General features: G+C 43.4%; 1 protein-coding gene across 1 annotated transcript in view; it reads right to left on the bottom strand.

Moving 5' to 3' along the window:
• Nucleotides 1-24,236, bottom strand: part of dph1 (diphthamide biosynthesis 1) — a 75,311-nt gene that overhangs the window by 14,268 nt on the left and 36,807 nt on the right. The window contains exons 4-9 of the mRNA XM_034097150.2: nucleotides 14,664-14,785; nucleotides 9,079-9,233; nucleotides 6,440-6,561; nucleotides 3,476-3,544; nucleotides 2,667-2,823; nucleotides 703-803 (exon numbers count right to left, since the gene is read on the bottom strand). Coding sequence (XP_033953041.1) covers nucleotides 703-803; nucleotides 2,667-2,823; nucleotides 3,476-3,544; nucleotides 6,440-6,561; nucleotides 9,079-9,233; nucleotides 14,664-14,785 — 726 coding nt within the window. The remainder of the gene's footprint in view (nucleotides 1-702; nucleotides 804-2,666; nucleotides 2,824-3,475; nucleotides 3,545-6,439; nucleotides 6,562-9,078; nucleotides 9,234-14,663; nucleotides 14,786-24,236) is intronic.

Here is a 24,236-nt window from a genome sequence, read left to right as displayed (position 1 = left end):
GAACCTAAATAAGTGTTAACTAAGCACATTATTTAAGTATTAAACTCTGCTCTCTTTGCCCCCTTTGTCAAAACTGACAATTTGTATCAAGCATCCAAGTGAATCATGCTGGACTCTTTGGTTTTGCTACAAAGTTAAAACAATGGAATCTCAGCAAGACTTGAATGCAAATAGTGTTTATGAAGGCATAAACTCCAGAGTTCTGTGTGTCAGCTCCTTGTAACAGTGTGGACTTGCAAATGATGTTGAATCCCAAGTTATGTGTGCAATGATGCTTACAGAATACATTTCAAAAGTTGTTGATTTGCAACTTCTAGGTGACTACTGATCATAACAGCTCTGCCAGCGTCCGTGATGTGAAAGATAAATGAGCCATTGTTTAAAACAAAGAAATACAGCCGTTGTTAAGAAATTGCAAATCATGAAAACAATGAGCCAAAGGGAGAAGTGCTGTGAAAGAACAAGAAGTAATGGGAGGAAGACAATAAAAGTAATCCACACTTTCGGGCTGGAGAAAGTTATGGTATGTGAAAAAGGAAAACAAAAAACAAATACACTGTATCAACGGTTCTTCAATTGTTTTAACAACAAGACTCAAAAGCACTGTAAGTGTTGTCAGAGAAAATACCTACATGTCTGGCTTCTGCCACCTAATATTGTTATTGTATTATTGTTTAAGTATATGTGCATCTTAATACTCACGCATCTATATCTTGCATCAGATCCAGCTTTCCCGGGAAAATCTCAGACAGGAGCACTCGAGTGAAGGGCTTTCCCAAGGACTCGAGCTTTGACTCCAGATGCTAACAAGAACAAGAAATTAGATAAAAGGACCAATGATTAGGTTTGCAAAACAAACAAGAAACATAATTATAACTATCAAGGGTTTTAAACTAAAGAATATCAAATGATATGTCACAGATCACAAAGCCCATGACGTCCTCCTACTAACCTTCAATCCTTCTGTTTTCTGACACAGTTTACTGGTTGGTGATAGCAAAACAAGCAAGCTAGCAGAATTATTGTTTTCCTCACCCATGTCAATCGATTTATCTTCGAAATGTAAGCTGTCAAGAAAATTCTTGGTCTACCTCTGGATCTCCTTCCAATTTTGGAATAGTCTGTTTTAGTAGGCCCAACTACCTCAACGGGCTCGTTCCAGAGCACCTTACAGATGTTACATCTCCTCACCCCAGACCTTACACCACAGACAGTAGGCCCATGTGGATCTGGTCCCGCTTGACTTCCTCAGATTGAGTTTAATCGTGCCCCTTGTGTAGAAGCCCAGACAATATGCATTATATAACATATCAATATATGAAACAGATTATCCTGTTCAAGGAACTCTCCCGCCTTGCTGTTGCTGCCTATAAAGTTGTGGGTATTGGTACTTGGGCTGAGGTGTTGTTCGGAGTTGCAGCCAAACCAAGTGAAGAAATCTCATAAATGTTCCATTGGTGAGATAAAGGTATGGGATTTGCTGATATCCACTGTCCTTGGGAGTATCCTGAGCCATTTATACAACTGTGCTCTTATCAGAGATAGCTCCGTCTCTTTACTTGAGAGATTATCTGACACTGTACTATTTCATCTCAACAGATCGCTATGGAAGAGTTGGTGGGTCTTTTTATTCATTTTAGTCCATTTGTTCAATCTATCCTCTCCTTCCACCCTAAAATCAAACATTTCACTCTCTATTGGCCATATAGTTTTACTGTACACCAATGTTAACTTAAAGTCTGAAGTCTGAATATTTACTATCAGGAGACATGCATCAATAGGTCTAAGAACGTGTGCCGAGTGACAAAACCTTGTTGTGGATTTGTTTTAAAAACTTGTATATCTACGATGTCCGTGCAACTAACCAAGCATACAGACAGGATTATGTTTTTAAGATGAACTAAGATCAAAAAAGAAGCCCCTTGGCCAACTCAATGTTCATTGATTCACGGCTAAATAAACTAATACAAAATAGAATATGTATGTATTTAAAGAATAAATAAAAACATAAATATAAAAAAGGCATAGTTAATATCAAAGTTGAATCTACAACAGTACAACACAAATAAAACAAGAGCTAAAGTGGGAATGAAAGAAAGGAAAAGTAATTATATATAGAGTATTTTCAGTTTTTCACTCAACACAATAATGAACCAGTATCAGCGTCCACACATTGTTCTATTTGGCACTTTCAAATCATGATTAGCAATTTGGAGTCAAACTAATTAATTTGTGATTTGAATTTCTAATGTACTAGAATTGTGCAATGAAAACAACGTCAATTAAAAGAACCGCAACTTCCACTAATGAGCAGATTTTGTACAATATTTGTTAACCTTTTAAACATTGACTTACGATTATTTTTTCATTATCACTGCTAAATCGATAATAAAATATTCTTAAAATCTAAATCCCTGGGACTAACACTTCAATACAGCCAAAGAGGCCAACAGTGAGATCAATGATAGGCTTTGCTATGGCTGTCTGGCTGCATCATTCTGAATGTGTAAATAACAGGCTCTGAGTGTGAAGACTGCTTGTCCTTTCAGTATTGCATGACTCCCAACGACTTGTCAGAGAAACTGACTTTGATATAAATGTAGCAAGCTATTGCACAAGTAGCCTCAGTACATGCAGAGAGTCAAAATGAAGATGCAGATGCTTACCTCCATGACTTTAGGGCTGCCCTGCCGCCCCAGCGTGCCCATGATCAAGCCCCATCTCTGGGCCGATCGAGCCTTATCAATAGCCTGGAGCCTTAAGGCACGCATGGCTTCGTGGTCATAGTACTCCCTGGAAAATACTTTACTGTAGGGGTCATATCTACGGACAAACACAGACAAGAAAAGGCAAAGACACTAAAGTAAATGGAAGATGTGTAGAAGCATAAACAGACAAACCATATTATAGCCATTAAGAACTGTTCTTCATGTATCTATCCTGAGGCAAACAAATATGAAAAAATCCAATCATGAAAAGCCATCAAGTATGACAAGAGTTAGTGTATCTTAGGATAAATGGAGGTATTTCTGAGCATCTAATCTCCTTCTCTCCAGTACAAGGAGTAGACTTGAGATTAGAATCTTGTTTATGAGAGAGACCTGTGATCTTTGCAGCAGTGCGTATGTCTATAACGGCACAATCAAGCCTTGCATACAAACAAGATCTCATCAAAAAATGAATGTAATCCTCACAAAATGTTATCATGACACTGCGAAAAGGTGAGTGATCGTGAGTACAAAGGATTATTTAATGTGAATAATCCTTTTCAATGCATAACATATTTCACGGGGATCTAAGGAGGTGATCACATTATTTTACTTGTGGAATGGCCGAGCTTTCTCCTTAGTTTACCACCTTTGCTGTTAGATTACTTATTAGCTGTAATGCAAATTGACCACAATGAACATTTTGTACAATATTTTTGCAGTGAAATAACAAATATTGAGCAAAAGTTATTTAACTTTGGCTATACCTGTAGGCAGGGATTTCTGGGTTAGCGATCATAATTGACTCCAGGTGAAATCTTCCATCGCCCAGATAACTATAGAAAAAAAAGAGCAAATCAGTGTTGGAGGTAAGAGAAGTTATTTGTGTAAAAGACCCCATGTAGACAATAACATGCAATGCACAACCAGAATAAATACTGGCCTTTCATTCCCACTCTCTCTTTCTAGCTTTCTTTCTCTCGCGCTCTTTTAAAATGCATTCCTCTCTGCAGCCTTTTAACTGAAGACCAAAGTGTTACCAGGCAGAGGGCCTGAGGCTGGGGTGGAGGTCCTGCCCATCTCTGCTCTACAGGGACATGACCCCAACGATTAGAGCATGCTGTTTACAGAGAATGCAAGCCCCTCCAATTAACCCAGGGTCTGGTGCTGGGGATTCACCAGAGCCCGAGCAGAGGCAGGGTTCACAAACCGGAGGCATGCAGGATGCTGAAAACACAAGCTCAGGCAGAACACTCTCATATATTCATCCCTCTCAGTGTCAGATTGAGAAGAATCCTGCTGATACTGTGAGAGGACTCGGGTCGAACCCCTACTCATAGCTGTACTTGTCAATCTCAGTTGGCCTAATGGAACAGGATATGCAATTAAATCCACTAATTGGTCAGCGTTTAGAGCAGCATGAAGCTGTGGGTGGTTTGCCATACAGCCTACCTGGAGACATTTCTATCCAAGACTTGATTTTCAAATGTGTTTGTGAGAAAGCCCACATGTATGTCTCACTGTGCGTGTCACAACAATGACCTCAAAAATAGCCTTGTTCTTGTCCTTTGCTTAGCAACATCCGAGGCACTTATTATAGTCAAGTACACAATGAATCTGGTGCATATAGCCAAGGTTGTCCTCAGCTCTCTGTAGCTTTAAGAGGCTGGTGTACTCAACTCTCGCTCTCCCTACAATCACCGTCCATATTCTATTATTCTTTGCAAAAGTGCTCTCTAATGGTAATGCGTTATGCAACACTGTATCCTCACAATCGCATCTATATATTGTTATATTACGAATGAGAGCTACAGCAGAGGCAGCATATATAAATGATAGACTGATCATGGCTCTTTTCAAAACAGCTTCTGAAAATAAATTTGTTCATTATAGAAAAGAACAGACCAAACTTTAGAGCTTGAAGATTGGCCTCAGACACGAAAACACCAACTCCATCTGCATAATGGTGAAGTCGCTCGACATTTTCTTGGAGCACTTACACCTAACTAATGTACGTAAAAAACAATGTTAAATAAGAGGTTAGGGTACCATTAAAGGTGATTAAAAAAACCTTGTTCTCTGCTGTTGTTCTTAGAGACAGTGAATATTCAATGATGTCATAGTGATCTATTAAGGTGAAAGGAAGCTTGTTAATAGCACACTATTAGACAGTAATTAAGATTTGGATGCATTTTCACAGCTTAATAAAACATGTCTTCCAGGTTTAGGTTGCATTTTATTGTTTTTGTAATCCTTTTCTTTTAAATTAATGTATTATTTATAATTAATATTCTATTATATACATGTAACTATTTGATGGGGGAACATGTTTGATCCATAATGTCAAGCCAACAAATGTTAAATTAAAAGAGATTGAGACAAAAAAACGAATCAACTCTCAGTTTAATCGATTCTCCTTAGCAGCAAACCACTACACACCACTACTCACACATCAAAGACAAACCACTTGGGATTAGGAGGTGAAAACCCTAACCCTTCCACTTCTTACACACACACACACACACACACACACACACACACACACACACACACACACACACACACACACACACACACACACACACACACACACACACACACACACACACACACACACACACACACACACACACACACACACACACACACACACACACACACACACACACACACACACACACACACACACACACACACACACACACACACACACACACACACACACACACACACACACACACACACACACACACACACACACACACACACACCACCTTTGTCTCCCATAGGGCCAGGCTTATGCATATAGCAACGCTTGTCCTTGTGTAGCCATTTTAATCTTATGCACTGGGAGGTTTTAATCACATGGACTAACACCAGATGTATGCAGATAAGACATAGCGAGTGAGGTGATGCACCGAGACCTTATTATACCCGGGGAATTACTTCAACTCACTGTGCACCACAAGGCAGAGGATTCTCTCTACTGTTGAGCTGCACCAGATGCAAAGACAAAGTGGCTGCGGAGGTGTTGTTTTCTGAACATGTTGCTTTGCCAGAGCACTCTCCTCTTTGCAGTACCGGGAGGATAAGCATCACTTTGACATTTCTCATATGCATGGAGTTTATGTTGATGCAAAAAGACTAAAGAGCTAGTCTATTAAAAGCCTTATCTTGTTCCCCTTTAGAGGAAATGGAGAGGGGAAAAAGGATGTTTAAACTGGCAGTCCAAAAAAGTTGCAAAAAATGGTTTATCAATTCTCGCCATGAACTTGCCACAGTAGGTGGCCTACTCTGTGAAAACATTCCTTTCAAACTCAGAAAATTGGCTAGGGTGCGGATGCGCTGCGGGTTGGTTTGAAAGAGCCAAAAGAGGCCTTGTCTTTCTGGCTTTACACAATTCAATGCTTTGCACAGCGTGAGGGTATTTTTAGACCTGCCGTTCTGGATCAGCACTTGGCTGTTTCTGGCTGGATATAATAGAAGCCTGATCTGAAGCACTCAGACACAGCTAGATGTCACATGAACCTATGTCTGCTGTGGCTGGTGTGATACTAATTATCTCTCATGTCACTTAGGTGTGCAGGGGTAGTTATGGCACCAGGGGGTGGGGAGGGTTTTCCGGGGGATGGATGTCTTTGATTATCTGGATATTTCTGCTAACTCGTGGTAAGAAGGGACAGGACTTGGCTGAAACTGTGAGGCGGGAGACAGGAAGAGAAGTTGCTTACATTATGGCATTGACTTGACGGTCCAAGCGAGGGGAGGTACAACCCAGAATTTCTCCCGGTGACAGAGGTCGACACTGTGGGACCAGCACATCATACTCTGGTTTGAGGGCTGCACTCACAGCCTGCAGAATAAAACAAGGAGAGGAAAGGATATTTAGAGATGTACAGGTTTGAAAGCCTTTTCCAAATTAGAGCCATGAGGAAAAGGCTCAAACCATTCATGACTCGTACACATAATTCGAAGTTAATAGCTAAACAGAAACCACGCAATAAGACCAGTAACAAGTGTTTATAGCCAAATCTGTTTTTGTTCTTCATCTTATGACACACATTGAAAAAGAGTCATCAAATGCAGGAACATTATACAATTTAATATGCTATAGATATTTGCATAAATACAGGCACTCAATAGCATGAATAATTGGATTAATGAGGAATTAGATTTGTCTTGTTTCTAGGGCCGGGACTTTAACGCGTTAATTAAGATTAATTAATTACACAAAAATGAACGCGTTAAAAAAATTAACGCATTTTAATCGCACTTATTTTTGCACAGCGGAACGTTTCTCACTGGATGAGTTTCAGGCGTACCGATTATACTGAAGCACCAACTAACGTTCATGACTTCAGCATGGGACTTCAAACAACAACAAACCACGGTGAACAATAGTCAAACATGAACGAACAAGCTGATGAGACCGCTTTGGTCGGCCCGTGCATGGGACATTTTGTTTTAAAAAACGGACGGATGGAAGCGTCGACAAGAGCACGGTTGTGTGCAAATTATGCAAAAAAAAATGTGCATATCACCGCAGCACATCAAGCCTAAAGTATCACGTAAATGCAAAGCAGGTAGCAGCTAGCGTGGACGTTAGCCCGAGTGCAAGGAACCACACCCTGACCCAACCAACACTCAACCAGATGACTGGTTTCAGGGCCAGGATAAGTAAGTCCACGTCTGAGAAAATAATAGTGTAAATAATGTTTGTTTTGGCAGTTATAACTGAATGTAATGTTTTCTACTTTTTTCCATCTGGGAAGGCATTTGCCTTCATCAGATGGAAATTGTTTTGACCAACAACTTAAGTATTTCTTATAGCTATGCAGGACATGCAAGCGAGCAAACACAAACAAGAACAAACAAACAAGTGAAATGAAGAATAAAATTGAAATTGTACAATATAATATTGTGGTGGTTCATCTTATAAGTCAGTCTAGAGAATGCACCAGACAGCATCTAAGACCTGCAAAAATCAAAATGTCTAGGGGGACGGAGGCCCCCCAAACCCTTCGTGCCATTTCGTCCGCGTGCATTTTTCAGGGCAATCTCTATTGGGCTCAGGGCCATCTGTAAATTAGCTTAGATGGCCCACAGGGCCAAAATCCTTAATGTCATGCACTTGGACTGTAGACCACTTGGAGTAAAATCCATGTGAAAATTGCTTCTCACTGTTCTCAGGTCAAATATGTATATTTGATTAAAAATGCGATTCATTTCGATTAATTAATTACAAAGCCTCTAATTAATTAGATTAATTTTTTTAATCGAGTCCCGGCTCTACTTGTTTCATTTAAACTGCACATTTACCCTAATGTATGGCATATCATACAACAAATAATCAACAATGTAAGTGAATAGAGAGCACATTCATTTTCCAAACATAAAAGATGAGTTTAAGCAACGTGGGTAAGAGAACAAACAATAACATGAAAAACACGAGTTAGTGCATGGAGGTGGAAAGACAAATGAATCGAGAAGGCTAATTTAAGAAAGTCTACAGGGAGTGACCTCCCACCTTCTCCCGCCCAAACTGTGAGACCTCCACACACACACACACACACACACACACACACACACACACACACACACACACACACACACACACACACACACACACACACACACACACACACACACACACACACACACACACACACACACACACACACACACACACACACACACACACACACACACACACACACACACACACACACACACACACACACACACACACACACACACACACACGAGCGAGATGGAGGCTCAGATGTATACAATACACAAACACTGAGATATACTGTACTGTATATGTACGCATGGGTGCACTCAATCACCCCAACATATAGTATAACCTACATGGGCAGAACGGGGTGTAAAAATAACGGTGATTACATTAGTGAAAGTGGTGTTGGTTCAACACAACGAATGAACGCAGCAGAATGCATTATAGAAGAGAGTGGCAGCGGGCCCGGAGAATAGATGTTCAAGCTTAATACTATAGCTGCTGCCACTGCTTATGTAAAGAGCAGAGCTGAGCACGACGCTGAACTGAGAGCCTTCCGAGTTCATTGCCTCCTTTCAATCCAAAATAACTGCTGCCGGATTTCTCAAACCCACACTTGAACTGAGCTTAAGTGTGGACTGCAAGCTTGTTCATAAAGGCCATGTAACATATAAAGGATACTGTACACATGCACAGAAGGTGTTCCTATCCTGTACATACAAAAATACATGGGGGGGGAATGAAAATACACAAGCTATTTATTACCATCACATCAGGTAAGAATTCGTATGCTTTAGCTGTGTGACACAATCATGAACACATACACACAATCAGGAGCCTGTGCTTGATCACCTGCAGTGCTGCCACAAACTGAATAGTGCTGACGACTGCCAGAGATTTTCCGGGAGGGAAGTTGAACTTGACCGTGTCCATGAAGTGCGCATTGTCCATCTGGATATCCACGAACACATACAGCATCTTAATACCTGCTGTGGAGTCTATGGGGACTGTAGGGGAAAGAAGACAAAAGAAAGGCAGATGAATAATTGAGTCCGTTATGTCAGGTAAGCCTGCGGTATATACTCTATTGATGGTGGTTCAAACATTAAGACGCAGTGCAAGTTCAGTGATACAGCTGTACAGAAACACAGTAAAGACACATATAGATCTCAGCAGGTGTGATATAACTGAAACTCATTCTGCATGAGTCTCCAGCACACGCTGGAACTGATGCAAATGCCTCAATTATTTAGGGAAGGAGAGGCACATGCAATTACTATTAATGCCATTAATTTCACAGGCCATTTACTACACCCCCCAGGCCTCCGAGAGGTGGCTGGAGACGTGTCGAGTTAGATGCTGAAAAAAGTAGGCGACAGTCCAAGATAATGGGGGGAAAGGACTAAGAATTATCCTCTACGTTGATCATCTTAATTATTCTTCCTCTTGTGTTACATTTCATTTGCAGAACAGGGGCAAGGGGACTTTTTTTGTTATGATTAAGCAAATGGCCCATTATGGTGTAAATGTTTTACGAGTGAGTGCAGCTTACTTGATGGCCTAGATTAAAGCAACATTAGAGCGAGAGATGGTGAAGCAAAGAAGAAAAAGAGGGTGATTAGAAATGGGAGGACAGGGAGCGACAGAAGATCTGTGAGATATACGTCTTCACAAAAGATTGAAGGCAGATTGGATGGAAACCAGGAGGGGGATTGGAAAATGCCATTGATAGTAAGCTGGAAAACCCTGAAATTCAATTTGCGAGAGGAGGTAGTACATTTAATAACTTAGTGTATACATTCCAAAAGATATGGCATGGATGAGAGGAGAGGAAAAAGTAACAGGATACTGTGTGCGTGTTTGAAGGAGATGGGGGGTGGGTTGTCAATTAGCTGGCAAGAGAAGTGATGAATGTGCTCAGCAGAGAAGGAAGGAAGAGATTTAAAAAGGTGCGCTTTGCTGCAGGCCACATGTTTGGTGAGAAACCAAGGAGTTAAATATATCATGAGACTTAAAAGGACTGGAGGAGTTGAGTAAAAAAACAGACTGAAACTAACAGCTTGTTTATAGGGACATCGATCCGTGTTCACATTAGCATGGTAGGCCGAGAGCACTTAGGCCATGCAATTAGAGACTCGGTCAATGAGATTGACAGAACTCACTTGCCCTATCGTCACCCCAGTGGTCTTGTTCATCTGTGTGTTATAGCCATAAGGTCACTCAGCACAGCAGCTTATTAGCACCCATGTCTCTAGTCCTTTCACAACTGGACTACTGCTCAATGATCTGGTCAGGGGCAAACAAGAGGGACCTGGGAAAGCTGCAACTGGTTCAAAACAGAGCAGCTCGGCTTGCCCTTAGGTGTACACCAAGACATAATGTAAACAAAATGCATGTCAAGCTCTCCTGGACATTAGTCACGGAGAGGCTGATGGTATCACTCCTTGTCTTTTTGAGAAACATAAATGAGCTGAAACATCCAACCTGTAATCCATACATATAAAACGAGACATGCCACAAGAGGTTGCTATCAAATCTCTAAAGCCAAAACAGAGTCTATGAAGAGCACAGTGCTGTATAGAGCCATGGCTGCATGGAACACACTGCCAGATCAGATTTCTAAAGAAACAACTAAAGCAAGCTTCAAAAGACGATTGAAGAGGCATCTAGAAGCCCAAAGATTGTAAATTACACAAGCAGCAGACAGGTTATGGTAAACATACAGCAGCACACCGATTCATATAGGTTTTTTAAACACATGCAGGAATATGGTACTTTCGCTAACATAGACACACACACACACACACAGCCTTTCACAGTTATGATGAGGATTGTATTTGTTTAGTTTGTTTTTACTCTAAAAGAAGCGAAGGGAGACATTTGTAAAATCACTATTATTATTTTAATTTTTTTCCAAGGAAATGGGGAATCAGAAAATAAGCTGTATGTGATGGTTGATGTGAAAGTCACTGTTTGAAGGAAAATTGACGCCGTACACGATTTGTATCATTGTCTTGTAATGTACTGTCGAATGTCATGTTTTATGTTATTTGTGGACCCCAGGAAGATTAGCTGTTGTTATGCACCAGCTAATGGGGATCCTAATAAACTATAAAAAAAACTATGTAAACAAATATGCAAGTACATTCTTAGCAAGTGGGACTAAGAAAAGGTTGGACATAATGGAATACTAGCTTATTTACAAGTGGATTGTTAACAGATCAATATGTACACACATCTTTCATTTTATATTCTGCTAGTGGACAACTTTATGAATAATACAGCAAGTTGGTGTCTGAACCAGGCTTGGAATTTCGTCATTTTAGGGGCAAGGCCATTTGGCCTTCCCGTTCACATTTTTTTTAAGGGCACAAAGGCCACATGACAGGGCACAAAGGCCACATGACAGGGCACAAAGGCTGTTTGGTTAAATTATGCTGGTCAATCAACATGACTGAAAAGTGTAGCACTAACGTCAACACCAGTCGTTTTACAAACGGCTGAATAGCAATAGTGTTTCTTAAACGTATACGTTAAGTTCAGCCATAAACTACATAAGTCAGTCAGGGGTAGACAGTAAGGGTAAAATTGTATTGTGACTGGCCCCACCATTGTAACCACTGGCCCGGAGCATTCATCCACCAAAAAAAAATCGACTAATAATGAAGAAAATTAACACATTTGTTGCAATAATGTATGCACTAACTACATTACTACTTGTACTACAACATTTTAATCATCAGTTCTTCCTCATTTTCCTCAATTGTTCATATTTGGTTTATTAAAATAATGATATTGTGGTCATTGTTAAAAAATGTCTGCTATTATTATGAGTATTATTATTTGTATAATGCACTTTCTGCCTTCCTGTCATTAGGAGTTAGACATGTAATGGCTATGTAATTGATTTGATTCTCCTAAACTGCTGGGACATTTCGCCAATACCTTTTATATTGTCTACTCTTCACTTACTTGTCAGCATAGGTCGGCATTGATGTACAGAGCGGACAGAAGACCTTGTTTATATTGGCATCATATTGAGAGGTGCAGTGACGCGTCCTGAAACCAGGAAGTAAGCTGCTGGTTCCCTCGACAAAAAGCAATGGCATTTCTCCACAGGGTTTTGGAAAATAGCTGGAAATAAGGTCTGTGGAAAACAAACCTGTTTGATAAATTCACGTTTTGTTCAGCCGGATAATCTCCACATGTCTACCCTACTTTTATAATTTTCGAATCATAAATCTAATCGATAGATTATAAAAGGGTTTTAGGACGCGGCACTGCAGCCAACTCCCTGTCATTCCTTTAACTCCTCCGGTGACTTTCTTTTATTAGAAGATTGTTTTTTGCCTGGCGCTTGGCCGGTTACCGCTCGTATTAAAAACATTTTGGCGAATGGTGAGGTGGTGCGATAGTCTGTAGTGAAGAAGGAGCGCCCTCCCGCTCACGGGAGCCTGCTCGCACTGTGCTCCGCAGAAAACAGCTGTTTGCTGCGGAGCACATCGCGAGCAGCAAACAGCTGTTTGCTTTCCCCCCAACAACGACAACCGACTCACGAAACGCTATGTTGTAGCGTTGATAAACGAAACAATTTAACTAAATTGCTAGTCAAAATACGAATACCACAGGACATTTTTTTTTACTTTTGACAGGGGCACAAAGGCCACTTTGGCCGTGAATTGCATTTTTTTTAACAGGGCATCACGGCCAACGTCGTGAAATTCCCACCCTGGTCTGAACTGATGTATGTCCAATCTGTAGAAGTACTACCTTTGACATATCCAAATTCTGCTTATACCTCACTCTAATGCAAATACAAAAAAAGGTGTTGTTTTATTATGGTTGCCATTTGTTTAAAAACAGGTCTTTAAGCCCCATAAGGATTGGTTATAAGGGAAGTGTTACCTTGCCTGTTATATCTTAGCGTCATGCTAGTACACATCTCTAACAAATGTTGCCACCTTGGATAAGTGTAGCCTTGAAGCTCTATTTGAATGACTCATGCCACTAAAATAGTGAGCACTTGCTTTTGATGTGTAAAATGGTTTAGTTATGGTTACATGTATGGCAGCCAGCCTGGCTTCTGAAAAGGGCTTCTTAGATTTGTTTTTTCATCTCCAGGCACTTTTTCCAATTCAGTAAGTATACACAAAGCAAGTGTTAAAGGTATTGTGTCTCCTCCCTCGCAAGCCATCACTTTCTTTTCTGTTTTTTGTTCTGTCAGAAATGTTTTAAAACAATATGTTTTTAAAAATGTTGTTTACATTTTAATAATGTTGAATACAATTCCCATCATTCATATCAGCAAGCATTTATATTACTAAAAGCATGGTTTTATGATGTTGCCATATTGCCCTGCAGTAGATGGAGGAGCTTTATGAGGACAAAATATGAGATTGCACCAATATTCACAAAAGCAGATACTGCAGAGGAAATGAAAAGGTGCAGGAGTTCACTGCGAGTCGCTCAGAACACAGTGTCTTTAATCTCTCACAGGTATCTGACATCTCAGATGATGTCCTCATGATTGAATGATGAAGGTCAGGAACACACACACACACACACACACACACACACACACACACACACACACACACACACACACACACACACACACACACACACACACACACACACACACACACACACACACACACACACACACACACACACACACACACACACACACACACACACACACACACACACACACACACACACACACACACACACACACACACACACACACCTTTGAAAATCTCTTCTATCAATTAATATCTGATCTGAGTTCAAGATGAATTGATCTTTGGTGCCTTCATCACTGCTCGTTTGGTGTAAATGAGAATGTGTACACATTATCTCTTTTGTAGACCTACAGCAATTCAATCTTCATTCTTTCACAAATATCAAGAAGCGAAAGTGCACACACCTACAGACAAACAAGCAAACAAATAAAACAAACAGAAACACAGACACCAACACAAAGAGAACACAGTGTTTCGGTGATTTAACATTCTGTTGGTCAGTTCTGGTATTTGGGAGAGGGGAGATTGTTCTGGCAGGGATATATCAAAGCTATTGATTTAGCATTTCCTCCCATGTTATGCAAGAGACAGACTGCGGAGTTTGAAGGTCCGCAAGAACTGCTTGAGGTTTTCAAAGGACGGCACTAATGCATGTTCCCTATTGATCCGCAGGGTAAATGTGATGTCCGGGCACTAAAGGTCTGATATGCCTCCTATGCTAGAGCTAGACGGGCTTCACTAACTTACGTTTCCCTTTGAGCGATAGCTCGGCCTGTATCTGACTTCTTTGTGGTGCAGCCCACACCAAGTAGCTGGGAGTCCTTGGTGCTTGTTCCTCTGGGTGGTATAATCCTACATGCAGAGTGACGGAGAGACAGACAAACATGCACACAGGCAGGCAAAGGGACTCACTTAGACAACTGTGGCCGTAGTGCACCATGAAATCGGCTCCCAGCGCTCTGGCGGTGAAGTCGTCCACACAGCAGGCCCCGTATGTGACGTCCCCCATCACGATGGTATCTGCCTCTGTAAACCTGGGAAGTACACACATGGAGACACTAATCGGTGCAGTCACGGACCATATGCACATCCTGTTGTTCGTTACCATGGCGATCAATACCATAGCATACCCGGCACAGTGTGATTATGAGAGAGCTGAATGAGATCGATCCCTATCCACTTGCTTCAGATAGAGTACACTATATGGAATCTGACAGCGTTGTCAGTCAATGAGTGACTCACAGCTTATCAGACTGACACACTGCTATTCCTCTGCTCCTCATGACCGGCAGCCAAAGGCCCGAGTGCGGCACAAGCTGTCTGATGACCTATTAACCCTCGCCTGGCAGTGCTTTACTAGACAGCCTGACCACAGAAAGGAGGCTACACAAAGGGAAGAAGCAGTAGGAAGGGAATGACTGGTGCACAAAGGCAGATTAGAGTTTGGCACAATCCCAAACCACGCCCTACACCTACACACTCCCCCTCTGTGACGTAGTGAATTCTGTGGAGTGACACTCGCAGCTAAATGAGGCTCCCTCCTGTCAGATGGAGGGTGTAAATACAGCAGCAAGCTTTGGGACGGCCTCCCCTCTCTCCGGCAGAAACAGGAAATGCCGTAACTGTATGAAACAACGGTTTCAAATCAGCATCTCTTTGACAAAAAATAAAAATTAATAATAACTCAAATAAAACTCCAAACATCTTTAATTGTGTTACTTTTTTGTAAAGCTCTTTTAGTTTTAAACCTGATGTTTATAAGCTTCTTAGTTTTTGCAACAGTCTGTAAATATACACAACTTTATAATAAAATACACACATTTACCTTTTTCTAGACTAAACACAGGTATGATCCTAAGTTAAAAACATATGAGGTTATCATGAGGTTGTTAACATCGCAATTTATCAGTGGATGTTTGCTGGAACTACTTCTTCTTTCTGACGGCCACACACAGCGTGACTGCGGTCAGGTAGAGACCGGTCTCAAGTCAGCACCGCTGCAGACTCGCTGTTTGAGGGCTTGATAGCCCACTCCCCCTCCACACCGCTCCACACTCGTTGCTTTGGAACAGCACTTAATGTGGCGGACCCTCCGCACGAACACGCAAACGGAGGGGTAGTGTGTAGGGGGTGGTTTGGGATTGGGCCCTAATATGGGCCTTGGCTTACACTATCTGTGGCATATATTTACTGCACACCTGCCAGGGAACTAGAGAAACATGCACGCATTAAAATAAAATAGTAGATGTTTTATGCCACAAGTAGGTTGCGAGAGTGTAACACTTCCCGTATGAGCCTAATGTTCCACTTTGCGGCTGTAATAGAATATTTTTTTCATGGCTTTCTTGAGAAGGAAACTACCAAATTACACTTGCATCTGTGGACCCAGATCTGTTAGAATGAATTGCCGATCCCACTCCAGAAAAACAAGTTCTTTCTTTTATTGCCCTTTATGGGCGAATAAAATGCTAAGTAAACCCTTAAAGGCTGAGTAAAATGAATAAAGGCTGAGAGTTACAGGGAGGATGTGCAAATGAAGAGAAGCTTGAGGCATTGTAGGGGCCGAATATGGGTTGACGAGGGGGTGGTTGTACATTGTGGTTGTTGCAACATTTTGTGGCTGTCTTCTGACAGATTTAGGCTAGACAGAAGGGGTAGAATAAAGATGAGACAGAGGACTTGGGGAGAGGAGCGAAGTGATAAAAAGACATGGCTGCACACAGAACAATCAACAGACTCATAGTAATGTGTCTCCTGCTGCCCAATCTTTCAACGGACATCCACTCTCTCTGTTTATTCCTCAGTCTGCTCCTCGCAAGGGGCTTCAGACAGAGTTTTCTATTTAGCCTCTCCTCTGATGTAATCTCTGGTTTGAACTCTCTCTGGCCTCCACATCATCGTCCCTACTTTTGGCATTTTGTTTCTCCCTCTCTAGTTCCCTGTCCCTTCTCCTCTACTCGCTGTGCTTCAGTGAAGGGTAGTGCAGGCCAGCTGAGCCCAGGAAAACAGACAGAGAAACTTGTGTGGTAAATAAATATTTGAAGATTTGAATCAATTACCCTCTCTCTTGTCAAGGTTTTAATGTAGTCAGTGTGTGTCTCTTTGTACTGCGTACACATGCGAATGCAGCCGGCAGCAGCAAGGTAATTACGGGTTAGTAAAAATGATATAATGACACGAGGTGTTTGAGAATTGTGTATTGGTGCACTAGTTTGCTCATTCCCTGCATTCCATTGTTCTTTCATCACATTCCACTGATTTTATTTGGAGTTGCATAAACGTGCACAAACCTTTCAGCTAAAAATATACAGCCTGCCCACCACGAAAAAAGAAAGGTTACTCCATGCAATCCACAGCAGATCATCTACAATGCAAAACACAACACTGAAAATGATTGTATCTAATCAGCCAGCTATCTGCCAGAAATAACGTTATCAATGTATCTCTATTGGCACTGCAGTCCATATCCAGCAATTCTCAGGGTGAGTACTCTGACATTTCATGGTAATAAATGCGAAGGATCCGATTAAAAAGCCCATAAGAGACATGTGATGCTACTGGGACATCGGCAGAGTAATTACTGGGCAACGTATATACCTATATCCCACTGGGAGAGAGGAAAGACAGAATGAAAGATTGTATGAGAGAGAATTATAGAATGAAAAGTGTATCTTCTAAAAGCACAAGCTACGCATCTCCTTAGAAATACCATACGATTGGTTGGTAGAGCGTACGTTCCCTCCAGTAGCTTCCCATTCATTCCTCTCTACATCTCCTCTACTGCTCTTCCTTTTTGCCCCTTTCTGGCTCGCACTAATCTCTGGTGTCAGTCACTTTCTGGATTCCTTCAGTGTATCAGCGCTGGGTTCGCCTCATCTCAGGGTACTCAGTTCAGCCATTCCAACTGAAAAGTCATTAAGATCTAATTAAGATGTCAGAGAAGCTTGTGAACTCCATAACAGCGCTTGTTAATTACCTCTTTAGCATATAGCTCAATATGTGTGAGAAACGGCCAACCGATCAGAATCTCTGCTTTAAGACCACTGGGTCCTGCCATGCTGCAAACACTATATTCACACGTACCACAGCATGAGCACACACACACACACACACACACACACACACACACACACACACACACACACACACACACACACACACACACACACACACACACACACACACACACACACACACACACACACACACACACACACACACACACACACACACACACACACACACACACACACACACACACACACACACACACACACACACACACACACACACACACACACACACACACACACACACACACACACACACACACACACACACACACACACACACACACACACACACAGTGGGATAAGTGCCAGTTGATTGCATCACTGTTTATCTACAGCCAATATGTTTTCCTGTAACTACCATCTCATGCAGCTCCATTATTGTCCTAGTGTGGCAGATTCATTGACCTGATGCGGTCCTCTGGAGATGATACGTTTTTGAACGGAATTTCTTAAAAGAGGAACTTGTTGGCACCAGTGCCTTGCGGCTCGGGTATCTTGCTACAGACAAAGAGAATTACAAACTTCTACTGTCTCCGGACCAACCCATTAGCACTTACAAAGCTTTTCTGTCACCAATGACACTTATCTCATAATGAAAATGACTAGGCTGAGTTCGACTAAAATGGTTCTAACATCTGTCTGAATAACTGATGATTTAAGGTTTAGGAAAATGCAGATCATTTTCACACTGACTCAGGTTTTCTCTTGGACCTATCAATTTATGTAAAAATGACAGTTCAAAAAAGGTTCTTATAATGATCCGTAACCTGGAAAACAGTATTCTCTGTAACTTTTTGTCTGGCTGAACAATACAATTAGATGATGAGTTTTACAAGTTTTTATTGTTCTATTTTTCTGCATAGAAATGTCCAGTTGTGTTTTTGAGAGTCAGTGTATTAGGTTGGGGGGGGGACATTTCTGCTAGTTTAAGATGATTTCTTCAGGTAAGTGGAAAGACTGAATTACAACAAACAGTCATTCACATTTGAAACATTACGATCTATATTAATGATCCATAACTCAAACATTATTTTGTCAGATATTCCCAAGGTCAAACAAATGGAGCTATGTCAAAGTTAGACGCGTTACTTTAATGTAGAGCAGCTAAGGGTGTACACTAATCAATTATGTCATTTGTATTAATTTGCCAAGAGACAATTAATGTTTCAAAAAACATTTTATATATCTTGTTAGTTAAGTTTGAAGCAGTTAATTTCAAATGGCATATCTTTGTCATTGTGTAAGTGGAAATGCCCTCAAGATGTATAATTGCTTGTCATTGTTTTTTTATTTTCCTAACCATCAACATTAGCTGTATCTAAAACTGTAGCTAGAATTGTTATGACAAACAAATCAAGTGTAATAAAAATGACCAAAGTAAGATGACTTATTGACTTACAGTAATACAGCTACATAAAAACACACACATCTAAAGTCATAAACAAGTAAACACAGTAAGACATCAATATAAATAATATTGTGATATTTGATTTTGTACATATTGAATAGCACTACAATGGGCATAATGTCTTTTAGGCTTTGGTTCTTATATGCTTTTTTTCTTGCCCTTCCCCATCCCAAGTGACCCAGAGACTATGTTAAGTGCTTTGCTCAAGGACAAGGCAGAATGGGAAATTAAGTGAAATGCTGGATTTCCGAACCTGAATGTTTCCCTTCTGGTCTCCTAATGTTAGGGAAGCACTGGCAGTGTTAACAAACTCTAATGATTCTGATGCTTCATTATTCTGATGGGTGGAGTGCAATCAAAGCCATTTAAGAAGAACAACAAGCTGCTTTAGTGTTGCTTGACATGCATTTGCTTGGAGGGCCTGTGAATGCTCGACAAGCTTCAAAAATAAAATAAAAACTGGCGACAGTTAAACTTTCCATCTGCCATCATCAGGTGGGCTGATCCAATTGGCACATTGGAGGCTTCTTTATTTCCCTGCTGATGTGATTTTTTTGCACTGTTTATTTTGTTGGCCAAGTGCAATCTGGGTGAGAAAATGACTAGAGCTTTGTCAAGCTATCCAGGTTCCAAGTTCTGCATCACTTGGGGTCATCACAGTACTTTTATGCTACTTAAGTTTAATTTTCAAACCTGATTAGCATTTGTCATCTAATTAAGTCTTAAATTATGTAAAGTTGTTACAGGGAATACCAGAAACCAACCAAGTGTGTTTCTGGCAGCAGCTTGGTAGTTATCACTGTCCTCTTACAAAAGATAGTTCTGGTTTTAATCTTCAGCCAAAGCTCTTTCTATTTTAAGACTGCACGTTTTCCCTGTGGGTTTGTGAGTTTCCTCCAGGGGCTCACATGCAAATGGTGTTCTGTCTCTAAATTGCCAAAGAAGATCGTGAATATGTTGATCCCGATGGATTGGAAATCTATCCAGACTGTTTCACCGCCTCTCACTGAGTGCATGCTGGGAAGATCTCCAGAATATCTTAGCATCCTAAATATTGTATTTTATAATAAACGGCAGTACCATGTGTTTGTTTACATGTCAGGCCACCCATGCTGGATCTTGGCTCACATGGTAAATAACACTGTGTTTAAGATTAAATGATAAAAATATGTAGAACAGTTCTCATTCATAACACTCCGTTCGATGTCTCACTATGGGATGCGCCTCATCGTGGAGCAAACAGAAGCATCAATCTCATTACGCCAATCCTGATTGGCTGGTGATCTTGATGTCAGCGTCAGGGGAAATCACCCCCTATAAGTAGCTTGCGCCACGACGCATGCGTCATTCAAACACCTCTCTCGCTTCAGAGCACATCTCACAGTAGCCGGGCAAGCTTCACTGTCCACAGACTGAACCCAAATACCCATTTTGGTCGACGGGCACTCGGCGGCTACTCCTTCTGCTTCGCAGGAAGATGGTAGTACTAACGCTGTTAGTATTTAAAATCGACCTCGCCCTTCTCTACGAGAAAGTAAGGTAGGTCCGATTTTTTAAGCTAGCAGCACACCTGTTGCTAGCTCGCTCCCTCACTACCGACATCACGGTAGCGAGGAAGTTTTTTCTTTTCTCCTCTCCACAGAGGGGAAAAGGATTAAAAAGGAGCATACTGCCACACCAGTCAGTATTCTCCGGGAATAAAAGACCCACACCGTCCTTTTTCTCCGGATTAAGGACAAGGTGGTAATACCTTTTTCTCCCGTCCCACCTGTCGAGAGCGGGCCCTCTCCACGCCACGAGGCGACCAAGATGGACGCCCCTCTCCCTCACACCAGAGGAGTCAGGGACTCTGTGGCTCGACAGGTCTGTTCGTCCTGCCTCGGGCTGGAACACGCCCGAGGCGTGATTGACAACCCCGGCTCATGCGGACATTGTGTCCGCTTCACCGTTAAGAGCCTCCGCCGATGGTTAGCAAGACAAGCTAGCCTGTCGGAACAGGACCCCCCCATGTTCACGGACCCGCCGGCCGGCAGTCAAGACATGGGGGCGTCCGCCACAGAGAGTGAACCCCTCTCCGTGTCGGTCTGGTGCTCGCCCTGGCAGGCCGGGACCCGGTGACGGCAAGACACGCGGGAAACCGTTCCCGCGTGTCTTGCCGTCACCGGGTCCCGGCTCCTTGTCTCCACCAAGCTCACCATGGTCTCACCCGCAGAGGATGTCCTCGGGCAGGACTACGAGGAGGACGCCTTGGCGTTCCTCCTGTCCGAATCGAATGAACAGGAAGAGGACACCTTCATGTCACCGGCTCAGGCTGCAAAGGCAAGTGCTGCTCTCTCTGGTCTGAGCATGGACCTGCAGGCCGTGTGCAAACGCGCTGCGGTCAGACTCAACGTTCCGTGGCCTGAAATGGCCAAGGAGACCTCCAGGTCCCGCTACGAGGGGAAACACCTTCCCCAAGCAGCGGGCAAAAAGAGGCAACTCCTCCCGGTCTTCCCGGAAATGTTGGATGAAGTGTCGGTCTCGTGGAGAGACCGGCCCTTCAGCAACAAGGTCCCAATCCAGGGTGCCTCCTCCCTAGACTGCGACGGAATGGAGAAGCTCGGCCTGCTCCGCATGCCGCCCATGGAACCGCTGGTAGCGGCTCACCTTCTACCAAAGGTGGGCCCGTCACTAAGCAGGAACCCCACGCTACCAGCAAAGTCGGACCGTTTTCAGTCAGCAATGACTGAAAAGGCCTACAAAGCGGCAGCGTTGTCCGCCAGGGCCCTGAATGTGTCCTCGCTGCTAACCGCCTACCAAGCGGAGCTCTGTGAGGACCTGTCGGGTAACCCGGGGGCAGCCACTCTGGACGAGGTGGCAGCGGTCACGGACATTTGTCTCCGTGTCCAACGCTGCGCCGTCCAGGCCACAGGCAAGGTAATGGGGATCATGGTGGTGCAGGAAAGAGCGAGATGGCTCAACCTCACCGCTCTCCCAGACCGGGAAAAGGAGGATGTGCTGGATATGCCCTTCGTTCCAGAGGGAATTTTCGGCTCCGCTCTCGCCTCCATGCAAAGGAGGTGTGAGGCGAAAAATAGGGAGGACGAGGCACTCCACCTCTGCCTCCCTCGAAGGGTCCAGCCGCTGCTTTCGCAGCAGCAGTCCTCTGCCCAGGCTGCCTCGAACTCTGCTCGGTTTAAAGCACCAAAGACGCAGAGGCAGCAGCCCAACCCGAGTCCCCAGCCCAGGCTGGAGACAAGGGCAAGCTGGCCTAGAAATTCTCCGGTTCCGGCTGCAGCTCAGGCTCAGCCAACCCAGAATTTCGGCCAGCAGTTGAGGAAGAAGAAGCGAGCGGCGTGACAGCCCCTCCTTCTTCCCTCCGTGAATGTGTTCCCGCCGCCTCGAGAGATGCCTAAACACCATCCTCAAGTCCGCACAAACACGTCACTCGTTGATTGATTCCTCTATCATAAAACATTTGCCGCTGACGCATTCAGGCTTCAGGCCGAGGGCGCAGCTCAAAAAGATGAAAAGAAAATCAATAAAACCAATAAACAACCCGCCAATTGTTTCCCCTTTTGAGAGCAGCTACGGCATCTCTCAAAAGGCGGATTATTGACGGGTCTGTGAAGGCACCACCGCCACGCGCAGTGCCGGCTGGGGCTTTAAGGGCACCACAGTCACAGGCAGTGCCGGCTGGGGTCGTGAAGGCTCCACCGTCACACGCATGCGCAGTGCCGACTGGAGCCGTAAGCGTGACATCTCAGCTGGCTCTAAGGAGCATACAGCAGGAGATACTCACGACATCTGCCTGGGTTTCTCAAAACAGTTACACATTATCTGTTTTCACAAGCCCAGAGAGAGTCAACCCATATTCTGGAGAGAGAGGTTCTCTCTCTCCTAGAAAGAAGGGTTTTATCTATAATGCCCGCCGAGCAGAGTCAGATTACGCAGACACATGTCCTCGTAAAGCACCCGCTCAACATGGGTCTCATAATAAAACTAAACCCCGCGCGCCACGGCGTGCGGAGATTATTGGTTATTATGTCATGCGTAGTGGCACTACACCCGACTTTTCTAGTGCGGGACACGCCTACGGGTGCTGTCCTTTCACGGAAGGTGGTCACCACGGTCGCATGTCAGACAGGCTGATAGGGTATTTACTAAGGTCGCCCGGTGAGAGGTATCTAGAGCAGAGACCTCCAGCGGGCGCACGTAATTACCCGGAGCTTTTAGAGGTGTTCCCCACCCTAAAACGCTTCCTGCCTTCTCTCAGAGGACACCATGTCCCCGTGAGGACAGACAACACGATATCGTGTATGAACCGCCAAGGGAGTTGCGTTGTCTCCAGTCACACACACTGGCACACAAACTGATCCCTTGGAGCGGCAGACGTCTCCTCTGTCTGAGAGCGACACAGGTACCGGGAGTTATGCACCTCGGGACTACTGTCCAGAGGTGCACCACTCTATGCAGACTGGACTCCACATCCAAGGATCGTGAGTCCGCTTTGGGTGCGTTACAGCGGAGCCGCGTTAAATCTGTTCGCATAAAGAAAAAATGCTCAATGACAGCTGTTCTCTTTAATGCACGATTTAAACGCACTGTTAGGCGGGGACGCACTCGTACACGATTGACCTCCGGGTCCTCTGTACGCGTTCCCACCCCTGGCTCTGTTACCCCCAACTCTGGCCAGAGTGAAGGAGCAATGGCACACGGGCTGGCGGAGATATATCAGCTGTTGTACGGGCAGCCATGGCAGCCCCCACAACGCAGGGACAGATTGTCTCAGGCAGGGGGGGGCGATCCTTCACCCACGCCCAGAGCGCGGGGCACTATGGGCCTGACCTGTGAGTGGTACAATCTGAATACAGTGGGACTCCCTCCCAGGTGATAAACACTATTCAGAGTGCGAGAGCTTCCTCCACCAGGTCTCTTTATGACTGTAAGTGGAGGGTGTTTGAGGAGTGGTGCCTTCAAGAAGGACACATCTCTTTTCAATGTCCTGTCGGGGTGATTTTATCA

This window comes from Pseudochaenichthys georgianus, chromosome 13 (assembly GCF_902827115.2).
Source record: "Pseudochaenichthys georgianus chromosome 13, fPseGeo1.2, whole genome shotgun sequence".
Classification (NCBI taxonomy): domain Eukaryota; kingdom Metazoa; phylum Chordata; class Actinopteri; order Perciformes; family Channichthyidae; genus Pseudochaenichthys; species Pseudochaenichthys georgianus.
The sequence above is the reverse complement of the archived record's forward strand: the minus strand, read 5'-3'. Positions and strand labels throughout refer to the sequence as shown.